Raw genomic sequence first — 18,596 nt, forward strand, 5'->3', positions numbered from 1 at the left:
TTGGATGGGGTCCATAGACAAAAGCCGTTTTGTGAAATTTGAACCACAGCTTTTATGTTAGCCACACCATCTGTTGCAGGAATCTGGGGTCATGGGAAGCTACCAGAAAATTAATTGGCTTTCTGATGGCTTTTCTACCTCATAAACAAGCCGCCACACATCTAGTGAACTCCTGAATTTAAACTTTATGCCAACAAAGCGTGTGGCTGATAAGTCAAGCAAAGCTGGTCATCATCTGTCTAAATGTGCTCAAGCCAGTCTTCTCATTTGCTCCTTCAGAAGACTACAGCTTAATAACTTTTTATTATGTTTTAGCGCACCTCAAAATTTACTGTAGTAGTGCTCAAAATCAAAACGCAGCTCTTTTCAAGATTTCTCAAAATAAGCAAAAGCTGTGTTCAGCTTAATATTTGAGCAAAAAAGCGTATTTGTTATGTTGCTATGTGATTGTCATTGATGCTTTTATTGCAACTATACAGGAGTCCCTCGCAAAACCTTTAATTATGAGCAACTATAAATTATTTATATAAGGACCAGAGGTTGCATCCCTGTGTGTAGGTTTGTGTGAGAGAGAGCAGTCCGTGTTACACAGCTCTGCAGCTAAACAGACTTCCCTATTATTTTCAAACAAAGCGTGGTTCGTTTTCAAACTCTTCAAAAAGATAAGACAGCACAACTTTGATGTACTAAGTTGAGTTTTCAGTTGTGTCTTGATGTCTCCTTCTCTGTTTAAAAGAAGCAGCTGTCCTGTAGAAAATAAATATCCTTTTTGGAAGTTTCTTAAGAGTTTCTTAAGGGTGGGCGGTCTTATGAATGACCGTCTGCTCCAAGGCAAGGCGTCCAGCAATCTGTTTCCAACCTGCCCTATTCAAAAGCATCAATTCTTCTGATAAATCTCTGGAGAAGCCCAGCAATCAGTTTTTATTCTAGGACACTTCAGTAAGAAGTGCTGGAAGTGTTGCCCTCTCTTGCTCTCCACATCTGGACATGTTACAGAAAATAAAGCTTTTTTTTTTTATCCTTGCTAACATAGAAAATAGCTAACTTTCTTGCAGTAACAACCACCACACTGAAAAGTAGGGTTGGATAATATAGAGAAAAAAAAGCATATTGATCATATTGATTGATATCGATAATTATCAACAAATTCAAAACATATATTTTGAGTGCAGCCCTGGCCGTTTTATGCTGTTGCTTGGGGACCTAGTTTTAGATACAGAACACGCAAACACTGAATTTAAACTTAATCCTTTATTCAACCAACTTTTTACCAAAACTACAAGTATTTAAAAAATGAAAAAGAACATTTGCTCTCTGAACTCTTTGAAGGGGGCGGAGCTTGGGGGCGGAGCGTTCCTGGGTCTGCATTTATGATTGGTTGGGAGGATGTAATGACTGTAGGCTAGAATTTAAAAGGAAGGAAAACTTTATTCTATCAAACTTTTTGTTGACCCTTTTTTTCTATCATCGATATACGTCTGTCGATCCAAACATATTTTTATTGAATTATTGTCCAGCCCTACCAAAAAGCATTGTTGCACTTAGATATAGTGCATTCAGTGGTTGGATAAAATATTGGATTTCTAATTTTCTGACCCATCACCGGTCGATTTAAACTTCTGATCTATTGATTATTTGAGAAATACGGCTGTCAGATGCTTAAAACAGAGAGTAGTTTTGCCTCCACATCCAATAAGAGTCCATCCAGAACTTAAAGTGTCCTTTCGAGGGAGATAATAGATGCTTTTGAAAAGGAAGAGGCTGCTGCCAAGAAGGAAGATGCTCAGCTCTTTTTCTGTCACAGTGATTGACACACGCTATCCAACGTGTGTTTATTGCAACAGGAATTGAACCTAGGCCCTGCAGCACCTCTGACGGGTGCTTCATAGACATAAATGCTGGTCAAATTCTTAATGAAAGATGATGCAGCTGTCAGACGTAATAAAGAGGGAGTTTTGGAACAGCAGTGTTTTTCTTGCAGGTGCTGCAGTTCATAGATGGGGGGGTTGGGACCTGGACGAGTCAGTCCAGAGCGTTGCTCTTCCATCGTTAATGGCCAGGAAATGTCTATGTCGTAGAAACTAATTGGATTTCTTTACCAGGAAAGCATCCATCCAGCTCCATTAGCCAAGAGTAAACAGCGACACACAGCTGAGCGAGAGACAGGTGGGCTAATGCAGAAGGAGGGAGGAATTCATGCTGGGTGTTTTTTTTTTTTGCTGCCGAAATTAGAAAATTAGTCCAGGAAAGAAGTAAAGCATAAATGTGTTTCACATACTGACATAATTACAGGAAAACGTACAATAGATCTAACTGCTCATATTGTCATTCGATAAAAAAAAAAGAACTTCTGGTTTTGGTTTTGTTTTCTAAAGTATTTCTTTCGGAATTGAGTTCCTCTTTTAGTCCAATTTGTACCAGGTAATTTAGGAAAAAGCAGAGAAAAACGCAATTTTAGGAAAGACAAAAGACAAGTTTGACGACCATAAAATGGCATTTTCTTGTCCAATAAGGTGCTTTCCACAGAGTTCTGTTGTGCTCATTGCAGCAATTTATAGGCTTGATGTCCAGGCTTTTTCTCTAGCCTGAACTCCTACATATTTACTCAAACAATGTAACTCCAAGTATAATTGAGGGTCCCCCCATGGACTAAAAGGATGTGTCAATTTAGGGGACCCTGAAGGGGAAAAGCGTTCGTTCCTCACAGACAGATCATGAAGGAACAGTGGTGCTACTATGCTGCCTGTAAATCAGGCCTTTCTTCCTGTGTGAGGGTGCCATGTTGGAATGTGGCACATTTATGTGGACATGGGTGGGCTTCTCATTCCTGTCATAGCAGCTCTCTTCTTCTTCTTTTTACTGACCATTACTCCCCCCAACCCTATTTCTTCCTTGAGGTCTGTACATGTAGAAATGTAACGCCGCGCAGTTAAAATGGTGCAAAACTCTTGAGACTTGGACAGAGGATTTCTTACAGCAGAACCTAAACAAGCAACCAGAGCTTCAACAGGATCCATTAAGTCAAAGCATTTTTGCGAATAAATCGGACCAGTACAAATTCAGACCTGAATCTAAAGTGATAATCTGTGGCAAGATCAGAAAATAGATGTTTGCAGACACTCTGCATGTAATATGACTAAGTTTATTGGTTGAGCAAAGGGGAATTAGGCAAAAGTTTTGTCTCTAGCTGGTCGAGACATTATCCCTAACATAGTATTGCAATTACAGCAAAAGGTGATTCTCCCAAGTATCCAGCAAAAAGAGCTCGATACAAATGCAAGCCTTACTTTTTGGTCTTTATTTGTTGAAAAACAAAAAATTAAATCCTTTCAATACATTTATTTTGCCCTACATTGTGCTAGTATATACTAGAAAGTCATAACAAAATACATTGAATTTCAAGTTTCATTGACTTTGAATACTTTTTGTTTCCCATTTTTTAAAGTCTTTTATTTCTGAAATTGTTTTCAGCGTGGCTCATTTAAAATATGTGCTGATAAGAGAAGGAAGAGCGCGTTTGATCAATGTAAATGATCAAACACATGTAATCCATACAAATAAAATCACTTTTTATATCAAAGAAATCCCACCAGAAGACTTAAACGGGGGCTATTTGGGGTATATATCATTTCAGTATCTGATCAGCTGATCCAGAACGCTGCTGCCTGCGTCCTCACTAAGACTAAGAAAGTAGAGCACATCACACCAGTTCTAAAGTCCTTACACTGGCTCCCTGTATCTCAGAGAATAGACTTTAAAATCCTTCTGTTATTCTATAAATCCCTAAATGGCTTAGCACCTAAATACATCACAGACTTGTTATTGGTGTATCAACCCTCCAGACCACTCAGGTCTTCTGGCTCCAGCCCACTCTGCATACCAAGAACCAGAACTAAACATGGAGAAGCAGCATTTAGTTCCTATGCTCCACTTATCTGGAACAAACTTACAGAAAATTGTAAAAGTGCGGAAAGCCTGAGTTCCTTTAAATCAAGATTAAAAACACATTTGTTAAGATTGCCTTCAACTGTTCTAGTTAACTGAATCACCACTTTTTTGTTCTTTTTTCTATCTAAATTTTATTCCTACTTGCTTTTATTCTGTTTTATTTTGCTATATTTTAATCATGTAAAGCACTTTGCGTTGTCTTTGTACTGAATTGTGCTATATAAATAAATTTGTCTTGCCTTGCATTGCCTTATCTTACCTTGGGGCTTTAAGTTTTACTATGTCCAACACTGTCTTCTGGACAACTTGTACATTGTCCAATTGTGGTGGACCGATGTAAAAACTGCAGCCGTGAGCGAAAAAGAGAGATTTAACAAACTGTTTGGCCTTTTGTCCTTCGGAAACAGAATAAAAATTTAATGCGAACTCTCTTTGGGAATGCAGGCATAAAAACTACAAACATTTTTCCCTTCTCTCCTTCAGCTAGGGCCGCTGTGGAGGTAACAATGGAGGAGGAAGTACAGGTTTTTCACGGAGACACGGCTCGGATCCCCTGCACGGTCACGTCGGACGACGGCAGCGGCGGCATGATCGTCCAGTGGTTCTACGTGAGTTTCATCGAACCACTGCTATTGACACGCTGAGCGAGATACAAGCTTCCTTACGTGCACATTGATGTGTGTGAACCTGCAGGTAATATCCTCAGGAAAAAGCCACCTAATCTACAACCAGGACAGCATGGAGAAGAGGGTAGTGAAAAACACTCCGTACACCGATCGGATCGCAGTGGAGAACAACGGAACCGCCGGTGGGGTTCTGACCATCAGTGATGTGCAGCTGCACGACGAGGTGGAGTTCGTCTGTCACGTCCGGAGCCTCACTGACGGGACCGGGGAAGGACGCACAAGGCTGAGAGTGTTTAGTAAGATTTACTGCAGCCTGATTGCTGAGATTAACACACATAAAGATTTGCAGTAACTGCAAATCTAACCAAATTCCATCATATAAGGAAGTAACTGCGTTTGCAGTTACTTCCTTATATGATGTCTTTTAAGCTTGGATCCAGCAGTGAGGCATCAGAGTGCTGAGACTTATAGACGTCAAGATTACCTGACAGAATGTCGGACATCTTTCCTTCTCCTTACATTGTTTTTTTTTTTCGTTTTTTTTACCGTCAGAAACACCAGATTTTCCCACGATTGAACGTGCGGAAAAAGGAATATCAGTTGATGATGAACCTTCAAAGGTATTCAGGTCTTTGATCACAAAAAAGAACCTTTGAAAATTACAAACTAATCAGGTGTTATCCTCCTGTTTGAACCCCCCTTTCCATAGGTCGGCACTTGCGAGGTGAAAAATGGATACCCTAAGCCGACCATTACCTGGTACAGAAACAACATGCCGCTGCGCAGTATTACTGATGGTGAGTCTCACTATCGTCAAAGTCTGCATTTAGCTGTGCTGTTTTTGTTTGTACTTTATGTGGCAAAAATACAGTATTTCATTAGAGCAGGGGTCTACAACCTGCAGCTCCGGGCCCCAAGTGGCTATTTGGGCCTTCCATAACGACTCTAAATAACTTTGGCTAAAAATGACAGAGAGCCAGCTAAGGTTTTTAAATATAGATTCAATAACAAATGCAGATTTCAGCAATTTTTCAGTTTTTTTTTTACTTTAATAATTGTACCAAGGATGCTGAAATATTTCAGTAAAAGGGGTTACCACTGCCAGTTAGGGGAGTGGGTGTCCTAATGTTTTCCCTCAGCTAGAAAACATATAAACATTTTGTTGATATGTTTTGTTTATGGAGTAAAATAGGCTATTATTTGGGGTTAATCTGTAGTAAAATGACTTGCTCTTCCAAAGATAGGTTAACAATAGACATCTTTCTGTGAATGTTTGTTTGGAAAGAACAATATACATTACAGAACATTAAATAGGGCGTCCTAATTTTTTCCACCCACTGTTTAAATACTATCAACACACGGTACAGTGCCTAGTATTTAGGCATACTACCATAAAACATACAGTGTACACATAAGGCCTGGTTAAATTCTGGGTTGTCCAGCCTACAAGAGACGACATTTTACTTTTTAATGAATGTATCTTCTGCCTGTAAACGAGCCATTAGCTTTGTATTTGCCAACCTTGCCACATCTCTGGTGTTTGCAAATGTTTTTGTCTTCCAGTCGTGAACCTCATTAACAGTGCCACTACCGGATCAAGCGATTTATTCTCGGTCAAGAGCGAACTGTTTTTGAAGGTGAAGAAGGAGGACAAAGATGCTACTTTCTACTGTGAGGTCAAATACTTGGTTCCTGGAGCTGAGAAGATGACTGAAACCAACGGCATCAATATCACCGTCTTCTGTGAGTGAGCCACGCTTAGAGATGAGAGCTTTCTGGAAATAAAGGCAAGCAGTGTTCCCTCTAAACTGCCCGCGTGTGCTATCGCGCACGGCATCTGGATTCAGTGCGCACAGCAAATATATGCTGCACAGTAAATAAAATGTAAACAAAATAGTTATACCATATTGCAATTCTGGTCTCGCTCTGTGAGCGCCAGGTGCTGATCAAAGCGCGCCACTGATTGATGGGTGGGGCAGACGCCTTTATAATTGGGCAGGTTGCGGTGTGCGTCTTTGTTCTGGGCTCCGTTTCAGAAAAAAAAAAATGGCCGATCTACCCTGAGTAGTAAGCTGCTGCTCTAGATAGTTGTTCCTCTAGTTCTTACTCTGCGTTTTCGGTTTCAGAACAGGTAGGTAACTAAACACAGCGTCCGATCCACTGAGCTATATAATACACTGGACTGCTGATTTTGTCGAAAAACTGAAGTCACTGGCCGCCATCTTGCTACTCCCTACTGTCACAGAATCCCATAGGATTTGGTTGCAACAACAAGCAGTTTTCTGGCTGAGTGAAAATATTTCACAGGTAATTCTACAGTCAGTGGATGTACTAACACTATCAGCTACTAGGAAATTAGGTGCTGAAATATTTTACATGTTATTCATATTAAATATACATATAAATATGTGTATATGAATATATGTATAAATATGTATACATATATGTAAATATATGTTTTTGTATATTGTTATTTATATATTTATAAATGTTATATATGTATATTTAAATTAATAAAATGCAAAATATTTCAGCACATGACTTTCTCAGTACTTGATAGTTTTAGAACATAACATAAAGTATATGGCATTAGACATTTTAAAAGTTTTAAGCCTCCCCTGAACATGAAAAAAATCCTTGTTATTTGATGCTGTAGCGCACATATTCCCTAGTTACTGGGGGGAAATAGGGAGTACCAATATGGCGGCTGGTGGCTTCAATGTGACTTGTTCTAACAGCGGGCTATTAGCACTCCAGTGTATAATATAGCTCAGTGGTCCGATCAGCCATGAGTTGAACGCGAGCACCAAAGAAGCCCTGATCAATGGAATGCAGATAACTTGATTCTCCATGGCGACGGCCGGAAATAAGAAGCCAGGAAGTGGCATTTCCTGCGAGAGGAAATAGAAATCTTTAGTAAAGGCATATGTAGAATATTAAACCATAAGAAACAATGCAGTTGCTGCGGAAAAAGCGGTTTGGCGGCAGAGAATAAGAGAAAAAGTCAACGCATGAGCAATATGAGAGTGATATGATGGAGAATTATAGCTGTTTTCTCTCACATCACTCATTCAACACAAAAGGGGGGAGTGGGGGGGGGGGGCATTGATTGGACATGGCAGCAAATCATGATGAAGTGTGAAAATCAGGTAAGGTTAAGTTACAAGTTTTTCTTATGTTGACCCATAATCAAGTAAAGCACTAATTGACTATATTCAACATATGCAATTAATGATGAGGTGGTGTGAGTTATTGAAATAACTGATACGTTCATCTTTTTACCAGCATTGCTCAACCATATTTCTAAAGAAAGAGTTGACACTGATTGCCTTGTAGGTGTTTAGTTTGTGCCAACGTCACTTCATATTAATCAGATAGGCTAAATGTATATCTTCAACTGAAGTAAAGGTGGCATTATTTAAGTGAAAAAATCTCCTGTAGCCCTGACGGTGTTGGGGGAAAAAATATATGAATGGAAAATTAGAGCTGGAAGTACAAAAATTTAATACAGATACTGTTATTGATCTTGTTGGTCTGTGACTATTCTTCCTTAGCAGGACCCCTACTCTGAAATAAAAAATAAGCTGTACAGCTATACAGCTCTTTAAAAGCTCCAATACTTTTGTCTTTTTCATGTAATCTGGTTAAATCAGTTTTATCTTAACTAACTAATCTAAAATAAATTATTGCAGTAACTTGATGCCATGTAGCTTGTTATAGTCTCAGGTTTTGGACAGGCGTAATGTAGCCTCAGTGTGCCCTTACGATGTTGCTCACGGGGGTCAAGTGAACGCTCAGGGAGTTTGTGTGTCTGCTCAGACACGTGAAAAATTAGGGGGAACATTGAAGGCCGAAAAAACACTTTTAAATGTTGCTTTCTTTGTGACCGCTGAAAAGCTGGAGTCTTGCACGCGTTTGATTGGGAGAGTTTATCTAGTCAGGTTTCATTCGGCACGATTGAGGCGTTCACAGTGTTTTGGCTGCTCTGGACATCTTGAGTGCATTTGAGGTGCTATGGTAACAATTAGATTTAGAGATACCAAAACCGTAGTTATACGTCAGAAATTAAACTTTTTGTTATGTTTTTACAAGATGCTGATTTAGCTTTGTCTGGGAATTATGTAATCTTAGAGTGCTTTCAGAGCCTTGGACATTTTTCAAGTCCTCAGACGGCCAAACTAACCCCTTTGAATTCATCCGGCTAGCATTTCTGATGAAATTATGGAGACTGAAGTCCTCAACACTTTGCAGAACACTATAAAAGTTGCAGATGTCATTTAATTTTGTGTAGGAAATAATATACATAATATTTTGAGAAGCATTATAGATTGTTTTGCATGTCCTAAAATGTCTGCACCTTTCTAATTATGGTCTGACCTCCCTGTCTTTGTTTCAGATCCTGCCACTGAAGTAAATATGTGGGTTGAATCCCCAAAGCGTCTAATCGTGGAGGGTGATAGTGTGAAGCTCCGCTGCAGCAGTAACGGGAATGTACCATCCCAAGAGTTTGAAATTAAGGATAAGAATGTAAGAAAATGAAAAGAGAAATACAGTTCTTGGATTCATCATACAGTGCTTATATGTTGGAATTTGGTTATTTACAGCCTGCAGCAAGTGAAACCATAAATCCAGTTCCTCATAAAAATCTCAATCACATGAGAGCAATTAAAAGAGCAATTGAATCCCACTCTGACCATCTCAGTTGTTGTGTCCTTGGGCAAGACACTTCACCTGCATTGCCTGCTGGCACTTTTTGAAATCAGTGACTGAAAGAAGTTAACTTTTCAATGACACTATATTATTGAGCTGCACCTGTGCATGTGCACTGACCAAGAGAAACCGTTCTGTCCATTGCTTCATTGTATTTGTTCCTAATGCATGGATATCATCTTGTATGTTGGCACATTGTGTTTGGTAAGATTGCTTTTGGGTTTTGAAGGGTGTGTCTTTAGGTGGCTCTGAAGCGGTGCTGGAAAAGGTTTCCCGACTGGACAGTGGTGTTTACGAATGCAGCGTGGTGGACATGAACACTTTTGAGGAATTGACAACAAACACCGCAATTTTTGTCAACTGTAAGGACCCCTCTTATATTTTCTGTAATGATGAGAGCAAAATAAATGTGACCTATTTCATATTAATTACTTCACCTGTTGTGTAGATCTGGACGAGGCTGTCATTGAACCCAAAGACACTGTTTTGGTGGAGCAGAGAAAGGAGCTTAAGGCCACCTGCAATGCTTTATCGTCTCTCCACACCAAGACAACGTGGCTCAAGGTAACAGATTCAGTTGTACACACAGCAGCAAAACCAAAACTATTGTTTATTACATTAGGAACTAGTAACAAGTGCTTTGCTTTTTATTTAAATGGTCACAGCAGCGAGTGAGTTTAATGTGGTTTTTCTGCAGAATGGAAAGGAAGTTTCAAAGGGTCACTATTTAAGCCTGAAGAACATAACCTATGACGATGCAGGACTCTACGTTTGTATAGTGACAGTTCCTGAGATTGAGGAAATGCAAACCAACGCTTCACTACAAGTACACGTTCAGGGTGAGTGAGACAACAAAAACTGCCCATTTGGTACTGTTTTTGATTTATATATATATATATATATATATATATATATATATATATATATATATATATATATATTGCCTATCTTGATCTCCACATCTGGACATGTTACAGGAAATAAAGCTTTTTTTTTAATCCTTGCTACCATGGAAAATAGCTAACCTTCTTGCAGTAACAACCACCGCACTGAAAAGTAGGGCTGGATGATATAGAAAAAAAAAAGCATATTGATCATAGAACCATAGAAAGAGCATGTTCGATGAGATCATAAAAGTTTTTTTTTTTTTGTTTTGTAACACTCTTTCTGCAGGGCCACCAGAAATTACAGAAAATAAATTAATTGAGAAAGAGACTGCTGAGAAGGAGGTTGAACTGAGCTGCCACGTCAAAGGCTACCCCACTCCCAAAATAACTTGGACGAGCTCTGATGGAAAGGTACTACGGAGAAATCGCTTTACAGTTTTACCTCCAAGTCCAACATACCTGCAAAAAGAGATTCAGTTATCAGACCTGGCTTCTTAAGGTCCATTACCACAAAAGCCAAACAATATAAAAGCTTGTAGTGAGAGGGAAAACTAGTCGGCTCTAACAGCAAAAATATTCTCAGTAACGTTAATGATGTTGATTAAAAATACACAACTAAAAAAATTGATAATATCTCTACAATTATTAGGTTGAAATGCAACTTTTCAGTCTAAAGGTAAGACAGAAAATTATATTTTTCCATCTCATTTATTTGTGATTAATCAAAGAATTTTTTTTTTATTTAGCCTCGCATAAAGTTTTTCTGGTACCACTTTACAATAAGGCTCCCTTTATAGATGGTTTCTATATATGTTATTAATTAACCTGTAAACACTTTAGAATCATTAAACACTCTTTATTATGCATTAGTAAAGCATGAGAAGAAGACAAAAGAAAGACAAAACTGACTGGTTTCCTGCCAAATAGTGAGCCCAATCTATAATTGGCTAAAACGTTTAAAATTATATATTTTTAATCTAGGGTTGCTGTACTAAATGTTTCAGTCTAAAGTAGAACTTTGTAAGCTCAATAAGCCTTTGTAACATAATTCTGCACCATGTAATATTCTACTTTATGTCATGCTGTACACTTTACAACAAGGCTCCCTTTGCTTGTTCTGGATGTTTATAAGGCAGTGATAAAGTAGAATATTATTATTGTAAAGTTGGTACCGTTTTTTTCTAAATAAACTGTCTTAGCTAAGAGCTTCTTTGATCATGTTGAACTTCCTGTTTTCTCTGAGGTCATTTCCTATACCAGCACTGTAAAAGGATATGAAGGATAATAAAATCAGTGTTTTGAAGTGACCTTCACAAAGCCCTGATCTTACATCCTTTGATGCAAAACACAATCCAGTGTGGTTATAGTAGAATAAAACATGATGTTGATTGAATCAGGGCCAACTTTTTAATGCTTTTTTTCAAAACAGCGTACGGGGATCTTTCGCTGGAATCTGACACTTTTCTCTGCGACCAACCTGCTCTGTCTTGAAATGTGTGTGTTTGTGGCAGGTCATCGGCTCTGCGTCTCATATGACGACCGAGTTGGGCGCTAAGAGCGTAGTCAAAGTCAAAGTCACCTCGAACATGACCGTTATCTGCAGCTCTTCAAACAGCTTTGGCACAGACTCAGTGACGTACAGCATCAAAGCCAAAATCAGTGAGTGCCCGCATCACTCCCGTTGTCCATCCCGTGTGTTTACGTGTGTGAAGACGCCGCTCTCTTCCTCCCTCTCCATCTGTCCTTCCCCCCCATTCTTGTCTGTGTCTGTGTCTGTTTTTTAATCTTTGTCTGAAGACCATGAGCTCTCTGTGATGTGTTGTAAAGTGTTGCCTGTAATTTGGAGCACTTCACTGGGCGTTCCCTTTTGTCAAAAGAGACGCCGTGAAGCTGTTCGGCTGTTGATGTGAACCCCTCTGTTCCCCTTGATGTTGTAACGTGGAGTGTGTTCCCATTTGTGCCCCCCTATCCCCCCCCCTTTCAGCTAAACACACCACCACACCAGCAACCACCACTACAACAACCATTACATCCGCCTACACAACCCCCAATGTATCCACCAATACAAGCACAACCACCAACACCGCCATTCCCAAATCCAAAGGTAAGACCAGTCGCTTTGTGTCTGTTTATCCCCCAGTCGGGCTAAACTTAATGTCAATGGAGTTTAGTGAGACGTGTTTTTCTTAGAGGTCCTCCCATAACTGTCCAAAACAAAAAAAATCTCTTTATTTGTTTGTTACGGTGTATTAAAGAGAGGGAGACAACTAAAAAACATAAGATAAGATAAGATAAGATAGGCTTTATTGATCTCACATTGGAGAAATTCACTTGTCACATCAGCTCAATAGTCAATAGTCAGGAGAAGGTGCCAAAAGTAGGAAAAAGTAAAGGTGCATCAGTTATATACAGTGTATCTTCATATATACAGTGGATCAAAAGAAAATGAGAAAAAACAAGAATAAAAATACAAAAGAAATCGGAGTAGGCAGATGATGTCATATGTACATTCACAGTTATACACACACACACACACACACACACGTGTATATATATATATATATATATATATATATATATATATATATATATATATATACATTTTATATATGTATTGACATATATTCACTTGGTGATAGCAGCGGAAGTCACCACTTTCAGGATTATTGCACGGGTTATCGCACAATGTATTAAATAGATTATTGCACATTGGTTATTGCACATTAGTTATTACAGTTATAGTGCAGCATTGTATAATCTGGTAGCAGCAGGAATGAATGATCTGCGGTAGCGCTCCTTTTTACAGAAAGCACATAAAGGTAGAGCTGCTACCGAAACATTTTTATTTATAATTTAGTTTGAAAACACGCTGAATGTATTTTCCCCTAAAGAACTAGAGTTATAAAAAAAAAATTCTCTCACAGTCCGACATTGGATCAGACTAAGCGTTTCCTGTTTTACGTTGGTTACAATTACCAGAAGCATTTCGGTTTGCTAAATGTCAGAACAATGCAGAGAGGCACACCACTGCAGTCACAGGGTGACGCCATCTTTACGGCCGATGCTGGAAATTCACAGCAAACATTTTGGACCTTGTAGTATGCTGAGACCGAGAGAAAGATAAGGAAAGCTAAATCTAAATTCAGTGGATTAAACACCTAAACCTAATTTAATACCTGCAGTTTATCCCCTTCCCTGAGACCTAACCCTAACATTGGAGGATCAAAAACCTAAATCTAAGGTCAGTGGATTTGATACGACTTCATGAACTTCCTGTCGGGAGCGACTTATCGCTCCCGACATATAAATACATACAGAGCTGAAATTTTTTTTCAAAGCAGGGTGGACTACAAACTGGGTTCAGGCGCACCGGTTCTGAGGAATGGGTCCAAATTACAGCAAACTATTATGAGAAGAAAGCAGAACGAGACGCATAATCTTTGACCCAAGTCATAGATTTTTAAAGCTATGTCTACCAAATACTAAGGAATGGTATTTTATGCAGCTGAAAATGAAATGATATGAAGCAAAAATGTAATTTGCTTAATTCTGACATTAAGCAAATTACATTAAAAAAATATGTGAATTTCTCCACTGAGAGATCAATAAAGTCTATCTTATCTCTTATCTTATCTTAAATATCTTGCTAAGGTGCTGAATAGTGTCCCTGTCAGTAATTTTAAAATAATTTTCTTTTGTAAAATAGAATAGCTTGTAACTTAGTAACTTCAAAGGGATTCAGGAATAAACCTAAAATTGCCAGTACCTTTATAATTATTATTACATTTATCAATATAGTGTGGTTTACATAAGTGCAAAAGTCTCCATTTTGTCTCCCATACTGTTCGGCTGTTGATGTGAACCCCTCTCCTGTTAGATGCCCATTAATGTTCAAAGATGTCACAGAAGTTCACTTCTGTCTGTCTTCAACAACCATAATTCTTGTCAATTACATTAGGTTTAGAAGTAGAACTTAAAGTTGAAATACCAATTTTATTAATTGTATGGCTTTATCTGAAGGTTGCAGCAATGATCACTTTGTAATTATAGGTTTTTTAAATCCAGTTAATATATTAATGTGAGCACTATAAACAATAGACATGAGCAATAAATCATAATTTGTAATTTGTATTTATTTTTATAATTACAGCTCACATTAAGCACAATCACAACATAAGCAGCACATTCTGATTTTGAAGTATAGTCCATGACTGATTTTATTCATACAGTTAAGAACTGGAAAAGTGATTATTACTGTTGTTGATTTAAAGGCAACATGGCAGAAAAGTCCCTATATTTTGGCCCCAACAAAAAAAAATTTTTTGGATGTACTTATTAAATTGGAGAAAACACCCTGTTTAAGATCTCACTTTGATTATTAAATGTGGATAATCGTGTAATGCCTTATTTTCTGTTGAATAAAATTACATCCAGAGAGGGGGTTTCCCCCTCCAATAGCTATAAATGTTTCACAGCCAGTAATATTTGGACTGATGTCTCTCTAATGAGGATGATCACCAGGGCTGAAAAAAAAAGCATTATGTAGTTAAAAAGCGGGCGTCTATGTCCGATAATGAAAATACTGAGACAGATATTATGAGCTGTAAGGATAGCAGTTCTGTCAGCAACATGATGTGCAGAAATATTCACAAACATGAATGAGCATGACTGAGGAGGCTGATGCTTTAGATCCACTCAGAGTCAGCCTCTTCATTCCCGTTACAGGATGCCGCTTTTTCTGCACATCTCCCTTTTTTCCCTCAACATTTGCCCTGCCAGGAAACTTTCCATCCCCTCAGAGGAAAGCTGTTCTGGGTTTTTTGTTCCTCTCTTGTGAAATATGATTAAACAGGGCTACTGTGGGAAATGACTCAGGTCACTGACCAAGATACAGACTGGATATTTAGCTTCGGAGAGATAAGATCCTTTAAATCAAGTCACTGAGTCTGACTCTTTTATACTGAATGCCTGAAATGCCTGTTTGTGTGTGTCTGAGTGCATCAGGCCTGCTGATATCAGTTATTTAATACATAAACCCACTGATAACTCTGCTCATTTGGTTTTTCTCAGTCAAGGCAGAAACAGCCAAACCACCAGAGAAAGTCAAAAAAGGTTTGTATGTCACGTTGCTGCAGATTCTCTCTAAGAAAAAAAAAAAAAAAAAATCAAAAGCACCCTTTCACTCCTCCACCATATCACTTTTCTGACTCTCCTCCAGCAGACGCCCTTATTCCTGTTGAACACAACAATGTTGTTTATTACCTTCACCTCATCCTGTGCATGCTACGATGCTGATTTTATTTATACTTTTTGTTATAAGCACACCTCTCCTCCTGCAGATCTGACACTTTTGCATCTCTTTTCTTTTGTATTGCCAGATTTACGTCACCTGAAAGACGCTAGCACTGCTGTCTTTTTCCTCGAATGCTTTCTGTCACGCCCACACCTGTTCCTGGACTCTTCCGCTTCCAAGCATCATCTCTTTCAAAAAAATCCACTTCCAACAATTTGTTGTTTCTGCTTCTTTCTCTCCGACAGGAAGCAACGGTGTCATCATTGCAGTGATCATTATCTGTATCCTGCTTCTGGCCATCTTGGGCAGCGTGCTTTACTTCCTGTACAAAAAGGGCAAGATCTGCAATCGATCTGGAAAGCAGGACTTGTAAGTTTAATGAGAATAAAATGATCTTTTGTTGCATTTTGGATTCGTTAAGAGACGTGGGATTCTCCAGGGTTTTGTGTGTTTCTGATAGAACAAATAGTGATTAGCAATATCTTTTTTTTCAACAAGTAAGCAAGTGAGTGAAAAATTAATTAAAACAGGCAGCAAAACTGCCTGTTTTTACAAAAATAGGCATTATGCATGTCATCCCTTCTCTGAGTTTGCAAATATTCAAAATATTCAGTGGAGTACAATTTGAGATAGAAGTAGCAGAACACCCATTAAATCTCAAATATATATATATATTTATACTAAAGAACAACAGGAAACTTCTTTCTTACAAGGCTCTAAATGTGAAGAAATGAAGTGTGCTTTTCCTTTTTAAATAAGGCATCTTTATCAAAAGGAGGGATGTAATATGTACAGTCGGAGATTTTTCTTTTAGTGTAGAAGTAATGGATAAAAACTAGACGTAACGCATCGGCTAAAAATAACTTTGTCCAGTCATCTCCGCCTCTGCACGTCATATTCTCTGTAACCTTTTAATTACACAACAGGAGGCTTTATTTGCAAACACAACAGTCAAATCCAGCTACCCCTGTTGAATATTACAGTATTTTGCACGCTGCATTGAAATACATTAATTAAATCCTACCTTGTGCTGATAACCTCTTAAAGATTTTAAAGACATGGTGCCATAGTAACATAAAGCTCTGCCTTGGCCTTTTGACTCTGTGGTATAATCACAATCTAATCAGCAGAGAAGCCAGACTGCTGGATGAGGTCGGCAGCTTTCACGGACAACGCATGCCGCAGCTCTCTGTTGCTGATCGAGGATTGCTGCAACTGTGACTCAGTTATCACAACAATCGCCAAGTTTCACGCTACACTATGCTGTCTACACTGATGAGGATTTACTCACCTCGGGATGTTAGATGGTTGAAACTAAAAATGAAACTGGGGGTCCTTAGGTTATTCAGATTCCTTTCCCAGAGTGTCATTAAATATGAAAAAAAGAGAGATAACAACAGGGTAATGTCCTGATTAAAGTAACTAGTTTCATCCTGATGCACCAGAACACTGTGAACTTCACACCCCTGATCCCAGTGCGCAGGCACTATTCAAAACACGATCGCCACCCATCGCACATTTTCTTAACTACAAACCAAATCGACAACTGTAAAGGGCTATTTGCGAACCTATTTAAACACAAAACCCTCGCGGAAGGAATAAACACAAAGCAGATTATATCTCTGGACTCATGAAAGAAGATATTAACGATGATCTTTGGAGAAAAATAACAAAATATGAATCAGAAAATTTGTGCTCTTCATGTCAGCTCAGTTTCAGTTTAATAGCAAACTAATAAATCACTCGATCAATCGGTCCACCAACATCCACAATAGGATGTGCTTTTATGTTGCGACTAAAAGGCATTACCTATTAACTCATTACCTGAGGACACTTAATCGATACATGCGGAATAAACCCACCTCAGCAACAAAAGCCCAGCATCCATATTGGATACTGTTCGATAACATTACTATGCTATTATTAAGTCACTTATTAAAGCATGTTCTTGTCCCACCTAAGCACCAAAGAGAAGTCCGGCAAGGACAGGATCGTGGTGGAGATGAAGAGCGACAACACGGAGGAGGCCATTCTGCTCGGGGTCAATGGAGAGAAACAGCTACCCGGTGACCAGGTAGATGATCGTGGACCAGATACGCTACTGTCCTGCTGATCTGATAACATGTCCTCTAATGCATCATCCTGTCTCTCTCTCTCTGTGCCCGTCTCTGTGTAAATGTCCGTTCACCCTCTGGAGTGATGAGTTCCCTGCATGTTCAGAAGCGAGGCGGCGAGCAGAGACTTCCCGATAGCTGCTCCTGGTGTTCCTTCTCAGGCTCAGACCCCCCCCCCCCCCTTCCAGATGCCTTCAAGCTTCCACCAAAGCTCCTTCATTCAGAGTTACATCATGGAGATAATCCACTGACGCTAAAACTGCTTAAAGAAAAAGCCTTTTTTTCCATAATGTAACTCCGTCACGCGGCTGCCACGCTTTGTCTACGCGTCTCGTTACTGCAAGCCTTGTATACTGCTGATTGTCTGTGGAACAAACGTTAGAGCACAAAGCTGACAGGGTCTGTTTTCCATACAGAGGAGGACAAATGTATTGCTTCCACTGATAAAGATGTGTAAAAGCCTTAAAGTACATTAATTTAATATTATTCCAGTGCCATAATCTCACCCTGTTATCTTTTTTAAATCCAGCCTTTTAAGTCAAGAACATTTATTCCGATGAATATAAAAATCCAGATGTTACGATAGAACGTCTAGTTTTTTAAGGAAAGTTCTGACAAGCAGATCATTACAACCTTAAAAACATCTTCTCCGTAGATGGCTGCTTGTTTAAATTTGCCAAAAGCAGTATTTGATTCACGCAGACGAGTCCAAGATCATCTCTGAAGTTGTTCGGCTCGTCCGTGGACATGATCGGACAGCTTAGGACAAGCAAACCCCACGCCCACTGAATTTTTCTGAATTTCCAGATGAACTTACATACAAATCTTGGTGGACTCTCCTAGAAAGCGGCTTGTCACTGGGTCCTTCATAACGATTCAAAGCACATGGCGAAAACAAAGCCGAATTGGTTCGGCAGAGACAAAATCAATCATTTTACAGGACAATCTGTACAAATGTTGGCTTTTTCTAAGAGTTCCAGTATAAAGTTGTTCTCCTGCATAATCATTATTTTGAGAC

At 38.9% G+C, this 18,596-nt stretch overlaps 1 protein-coding gene across 4 annotated transcripts in view; it reads left to right on the forward strand.

Moving 5' to 3' along the window:
- mcamb (melanoma cell adhesion molecule b) overlaps positions 1-18,596 on the forward strand; it is a 57,487-nt gene that overhangs the window by 37,422 nt on the left and 1,469 nt on the right. Inside the window, exons 2-17 of one of the 4 annotated variants that reach the window (XM_012868085.3) lie at positions 4,432-4,556; positions 4,642-4,870; positions 5,127-5,194; positions 5,284-5,371; positions 6,138-6,317; positions 8,971-9,101; positions 9,514-9,646; positions 9,733-9,848; positions 9,982-10,123; positions 10,458-10,582; positions 11,683-11,830; positions 12,156-12,275; positions 15,242-15,283; positions 15,710-15,833; positions 17,427-17,538; positions 17,662-17,866. In XM_012868085.3, the coding sequence (XP_012723539.2) occupies positions 4,432-4,556; positions 4,642-4,870; positions 5,127-5,194; positions 5,284-5,371; positions 6,138-6,317; positions 8,971-9,101; positions 9,514-9,646; positions 9,733-9,848; positions 9,982-10,123; positions 10,458-10,582; positions 11,683-11,830; positions 12,156-12,275; positions 15,242-15,283; positions 15,710-15,833; positions 17,427-17,538; positions 17,662-17,664 (1,886 nt within the window). In that variant the 3' untranslated portion in view covers positions 17,665-17,866. Of the gene's footprint in view, positions 1-4,431; positions 4,557-4,641; positions 4,871-5,126; positions 5,195-5,283; positions 5,372-6,137; positions 6,318-8,970; positions 9,102-9,513; positions 9,647-9,732; positions 9,849-9,981; positions 10,124-10,457; positions 10,583-11,682; positions 11,831-12,155; positions 12,276-15,241; positions 15,284-15,709; positions 15,834-17,426; positions 17,539-17,661; positions 17,867-18,596 lie in introns of those variants that run through there. The other 3 variants (XM_021319256.2, XM_021319257.2, XM_021319259.2) reach the window with 3 other exon arrangements.

The sequence above is a fragment of the Fundulus heteroclitus genome, chromosome 18, assembly GCF_011125445.2.
Source record: "Fundulus heteroclitus isolate FHET01 chromosome 18, MU-UCD_Fhet_4.1, whole genome shotgun sequence".
Classification (NCBI taxonomy): domain Eukaryota; kingdom Metazoa; phylum Chordata; class Actinopteri; order Cyprinodontiformes; family Fundulidae; genus Fundulus; species Fundulus heteroclitus.